Source organism: Clupea harengus, chromosome 13 (assembly GCF_900700415.2).
Source record: "Clupea harengus chromosome 13, Ch_v2.0.2, whole genome shotgun sequence".
NCBI classification, from domain to species: Eukaryota; Metazoa; Chordata; class Actinopteri; order Clupeiformes; family Clupeidae; genus Clupea; species Clupea harengus.
Window position 1 is genome coordinate 26,894,870 of NC_045164.1, and position 5,126 is coordinate 26,899,995.

Below are 5,126 nucleotides of genomic sequence, written 5' to 3' on the forward strand. Positions count from 1 at the left end.
ATGTTCAAATGACAAAAGTATATTTACGCTCCCCGAAATATTTTTTCATTAGGTGTTTTTAAAAACCATCAGACAAGTTGGCATGTGGTGACAGAAAGACTAAAATATTTCACTTTACAGTGGAACACGCCAAGAATTGACTCTCTGATAATATCCCATTCTTCTACTAGGCGCGGCAGACTAAACAAAATAAACAACAATTCTGAATTTGATATCTCAAATTATCAATCCTTTCGCCAAACAATTCATTCTGGCTCTTTCACCCTCAAACGTCCTGATTGTTTAATCCATAGAAATCCGGTTCCGGGTTTTGAGTGTTTCAGCTATCGCTACTCCCTTCCGTTCTCTCCCTCTCTCACTACTGCATGCGCTTTCGATGGCTGTTGGCTGATGCCTAGTGATTGGTTTGTAGGGAGGCTGGCGTTTCGATCCAAGGCTCATACCCGTGTTCGTGTTTACACCTTGAACATTCAGAGACCAGGGCAAAGCTAGCACCAGGACGATGAAGGCGCGGAGATAACAGTTGGGAGTTGCAACGATGTAAACGCCGCAGCATTTATCTTTCGTCACAAAGTTATCGGGTTCCTTTTTAATAGGAATCAGATTGTCGTTGTTGGCATTTCAACCTGGAATATTTAATCCCCGGAATCAGATTATCCTGGAGTTTTGGCAAATCCAACTTTCTTCGACTTTTCTACCCACGGACAACATACGGCTAATGCGCGTTAAATTTCGGACAGAAGTTTTTCTTGATTATATTTCTAAAAGTATTTATGTATCCTACATTTTGAAAATATGTGCTTCTTTGTCAACTTGCTGTAAAAGGAACTCAACGTTGCATATGTTTCGTAGAATGAAGTCAAACTAGCGTGTCCGTCAAACGCATTTCACTGGACTTATTGAGGACAGCCTACTCAACGAGCAGTTATCCAGGTCAATATTTCCAAAAGTGAAACATTTAAATTATTCTATAAAAGTAACATCACCGAGCAAGGCAGACTTGCCTGAGAACACCTGGGAACATTCAGCAGTGGCTCTACCGGGGGAAGATGTTCTCTGTGCGGATACAGCGTTCCTCGGGTCCCGGTCATCTGCTGGTCCTTATCCTAATATGTGGAGCTGTGGTTCCCAACACAGGTAAGGGCATAATTTGCAGCAATTGTGACTTGGAGTTATCCATTTTAATGACAGTAGGATAGCCGAGGTAACTGTCGTGTGAGTAGGCAGTGTGATCGTAAAGTAGCCTATCCGAAATTGTTTGTTTCGGTATCTGTATTTTCGTTTGGCTGGTTGGATTGAAATATGTATTAGACTCCCGAAAGTCGCCTGCCCGTAGCACTCGGGCACACTCTGCATTCAGACAGATGAGTCGTTTGATAAGAGGCTCGTTCAGCAGGGTGTCTCTTTTCAGTTCTCACCTTCAGATTAGATCTGATTTGGATCGAAACTGCCGGCATGGTCAAATGGCAGTAAAGGAGTATGAATGTTTCCTCGGATTTAGAGAATGAGTTGTTTGCTAGTCTTTTCCCAAGGCATGTCGCTTCAACAGTTGCGGTTTTCTTCTTTTCAGAGTGAAATAAATTCACCCCATTGCTAGGCCCGAAGAGTGGTATTTGTTGGGTTATTTTAGTCATGTTTTCACACTAGGCCTACTGATAATTGTGTCATCTCATATCAGAGAAGCGATGTGTCGCATGAATGCTCATTCCGATTAAAACAGGCTGTTTAATGAACTCTTACAACATTAAACGGCGCGCGATAAATGGATCAAACTTCTCTGGATAGTTAATTTAATATGCGGCCTATTTAATCCGAGGTTAAATCACCCGAGTAATTTGAATTAAAATCAGGAATAAAACGGGTATAATGCCCTGTCACTGGAATTACAATTTTGGTGTATTTCTCCGGTTTGACTACAAGCATTATCAGTCATCGAAAGAAAAATGTTCTGCATTCTTCCGTCAGTCACCCCCTGAACCCCCTCGCATGGATTAATTAAGATTGAGGTCTGTGGCACTTAAATGCTCAAAAGGAGGAAAGGGGGAGAAAGATCGAATTCGCGGGGAAAACATTGAGCCGCGTGCCAGCCCGGGGACTGATGTTGCCTGTGGCGCGCTCGATTTAAGCCTAATTTGTTTACGTAAAGTTACGGCAGACAACGTGCCTACTTTTCCTTGTCACACAGTTGTTTGCAACTTCTGCTGTTATAACGCGTGTATAAATACGTTTCAAATGATTTACTGCTGTAGGGGGCTATCGATAGTTTAATTACATCACATGTGAAGTCTCCATACTATAATCCACATGTTTTAGGGTTGTCTGCATTCTGTGTCTTTAGGCTGTAAATACTAACAAGCCCTATCCTGTTGGCAAATGCACCCTCTCTTCCGTACCAGAGGATCGGAAAGATACTGTAGATACCTTAATTGTTGCCAAATAGTGAGACAGGTGGGTAAACTGACCAGGCAATCTAGATTGTTGCCTGTTGCACTTCAGGCAGTCAGAGTAAGCACCTCTTTTTTGGGATCGGGATTTCTGTCAACTCGCCCACTAGGCCCGTGCTTTTTGTAAGGTCTTTCTCTCTCTCTCTCTCTCTCTCTCTTCTTTCCTTTCGTAATCAGATTGACACCGAATAGAGCATTCGAAAGGTTTAGTGGATTACGGTTTCTGCTTAAAAACGTGGAAAGACAATGCCTTGTATTGTTCTAGTGGCCTACATTGGCGAGGAAACGCGCCTAACCAGTCAATCTACGGTTGTACATGAATCTCTACACACTGTACTGACATTTAGTACTGGCTTGCGATCGTGTAACTCTGGTCACAGTATCAGGAGCAGAAACTACCCCTCCTCCCCCACCCCTCCCCCCCGCTTTTCCCTTTTCTGGTTTGTGTAGTCCCACGACAGCCATCCCGGAAAAGCTGCTTATGTTTATTAAGAGAGGGACTGTTTTGAAATCCTTCGCATGAGAGTCGGGAGAAGTAGCGAGAGCTGACAGAGGGAAAAAAAAACACACACACACCGTGAGAAATGCCAAGGCCCTGCCACAAAGGTCTAGTGAAGGTCTGGAGCCCAGGCTCCGTCTGACCTCGAATGGTGTTTCTCACTGCTGGCACCATAGCGGAGAATGACCCAGGTCCAATTTTCGGCATTCATCTTATCTGTCATTAATCAGCTAGTTATGACCATTCCTTTATTCTCTATCCCCCCCCCCCACACACACACACACACACACACTCCCCTTCTTCCACCCTGTCTGTATTGTGAATATGCTGAGCTCAGGTTTCCTGCAATGGCGCTAGTCTATAAGTGGTGACATGTACATTAATTACCAAGACTGCCAGGAACTTGCATCTGGTACCTCCACCCTGTCCAGCTCGAGTCTCGGTAGGATTCGCGTGTGTGTGTGTGTGTGCGTGTGTGTGTGTGTGTGTGTGTGTGTGTGTGTCTGCGTGTGTGCCTGTGTGTTTGTGTGTGTCTGTGTGTGTGTGTGTCTGTGTGTGTGTGTGTGTGTCTGTGTGTGTGTGTGTGTGTGTGTGTGTGTGTGTGTGTGTGTCTGTGTGTGTCTGTGTGTGTGTGTGTGTGTGTGTGTGTGTGTGCTCCCTGTGTTTGCGTTGGTGGAGCCTGTTTGTCTGCTCTGTATTACTGTGTTTCAAGAGAGACTGAATTTGCCGCCATGTTTGTGTGCTAAAGAGATAAACACAGACATTAGAGGGGAAGGCCAGCATGAGGAGAATGGCGAGGATGAGTCACGGAACATCTCCAAACTATTCCCAAGTTTGTTGTTTGAGCCGCGCACTCAAACAGTGACACGGCAGGATTAGGTCTCGGTGACCCGGTGACCCGGCGGTCGTGGTCTGGGTCTGAACGGATTGGAGTGGAGAGGAGGGTTTTCTTTTTTTTTTGCAACAGACGGAGAGGGGGTGAACGCCTTCCCCTCCTGTGCCCCCCCCCCCCCACGCCTCTCTCTTCCCGCTTTAGGGAGCGTGACATGTCAGGCCCTCCCAGGGAAGAGACTGGAACCCTGGAAATTACATTTGAGGGGGAACAGCGGAGAATTGCGGAGCGTGGAGCTGCATTTCGTTAAGTGTGGGAAAAAGCTCCCGTCGCCACGACCACCCTTACCCCCTACCCCCACCCCCCAAACCCACCCGGTTCAGAACCGACGGTTGCCTGGCTGACACATTCACAGGTGGTGATTAGAGCCGTAGGGCTGGGTGGGTGCTGATGGGGGTGGGGGTGGGGGGGTTCTGATGGGGGTGGGTGGGTGCTGATGGAGAGGAAGAGGGTTGGCACAGGCTGTCAGCAGAAGGTCTGCAAAGGGGTTTGAGGAGTCCCTCATGAAGAGTATGTGTGTATGTGTGTGTCCCTCACGGAGTGTGTGTGTGTATGTGTGTGTGTGTCCCTCACGGAGTGTGTGTGTGTATGTGAGTGTGTGTGTGTGTCCCTCACAGAGTGTATGTGTGTATGTGCGTGTGTGTGAGTCCCTCACGGTGTGTGTGTGTGTATGTGAGTGTGTGTGAGTCACGGAGAGCCAGTGACACTGAGAGGGATCAAGTTATGTGAGAAGAGCAGAGAGAGAGCGCAAAAGAGAGGAAGAAAGGAGGAGAAAGCTCACACACACACACACACACACACACACACACACACCAGTGAATCAGGACGAGTAAGGAGAGAAGACTGGATCAAGAGACAGAGAGAGAGAGAGGTCACAGACGTAGGCCAGCTCCTGAGCCAAATGCAGTGCATTAGTTGTTTACGAGCGGCGAGGGAGCGCCGGAACGCCGGAGCGCCGGAACGCCGGAGCGGAGGGATGGGTCAGGGAGAGGAGCGATGAAGAGGAGCGATGAAGAGGAGATCGCTAGCGCGCCTCCTCTCGCACGGTGCTGTATTATTCAACGCAGCAAAGTGGCCCTCGTTAATATTTTAAATCTGTTTATGATGCCCAGATCCCTGACGTGGCAGCAGCTGCTCTGCGCCATGCGTCTGTTTGTGTGTGTGTGTGTGTGTGTGTGTGTGTGTGTGTGTGTCTGTGTGTGTGTGTGTGTGTGTCTGTGTGTGTGTGTGTGTGTGTGTGTGTGTGTCTGTGTCTGTGTCTGTGTCTATGTCTGTGTTTGTGTTTGTGTTT

The 5,126-nt window shown here is 47.4% G+C and overlaps 1 protein-coding gene across 1 annotated transcript in view; it reads left to right on the forward strand.

Moving 5' to 3' along the window:
• The first annotated feature begins 274 nt into the window (after positions 1-274).
• The window catches only part of unc5b (unc-5 netrin receptor B), a 74,554-nt gene continuing 69,702 nt past the window's right edge, over positions 275-5,126 (forward strand). Inside the window, exon 1 of the mRNA XM_031579189.2 lies at positions 275-1,137. Within this exon, the coding sequence (XP_031435049.1) occupies positions 1,050-1,137 (88 nt within the window). The 5' untranslated portion in view covers positions 275-1,049. The remainder of the gene's footprint in view (positions 1,138-5,126) is intronic.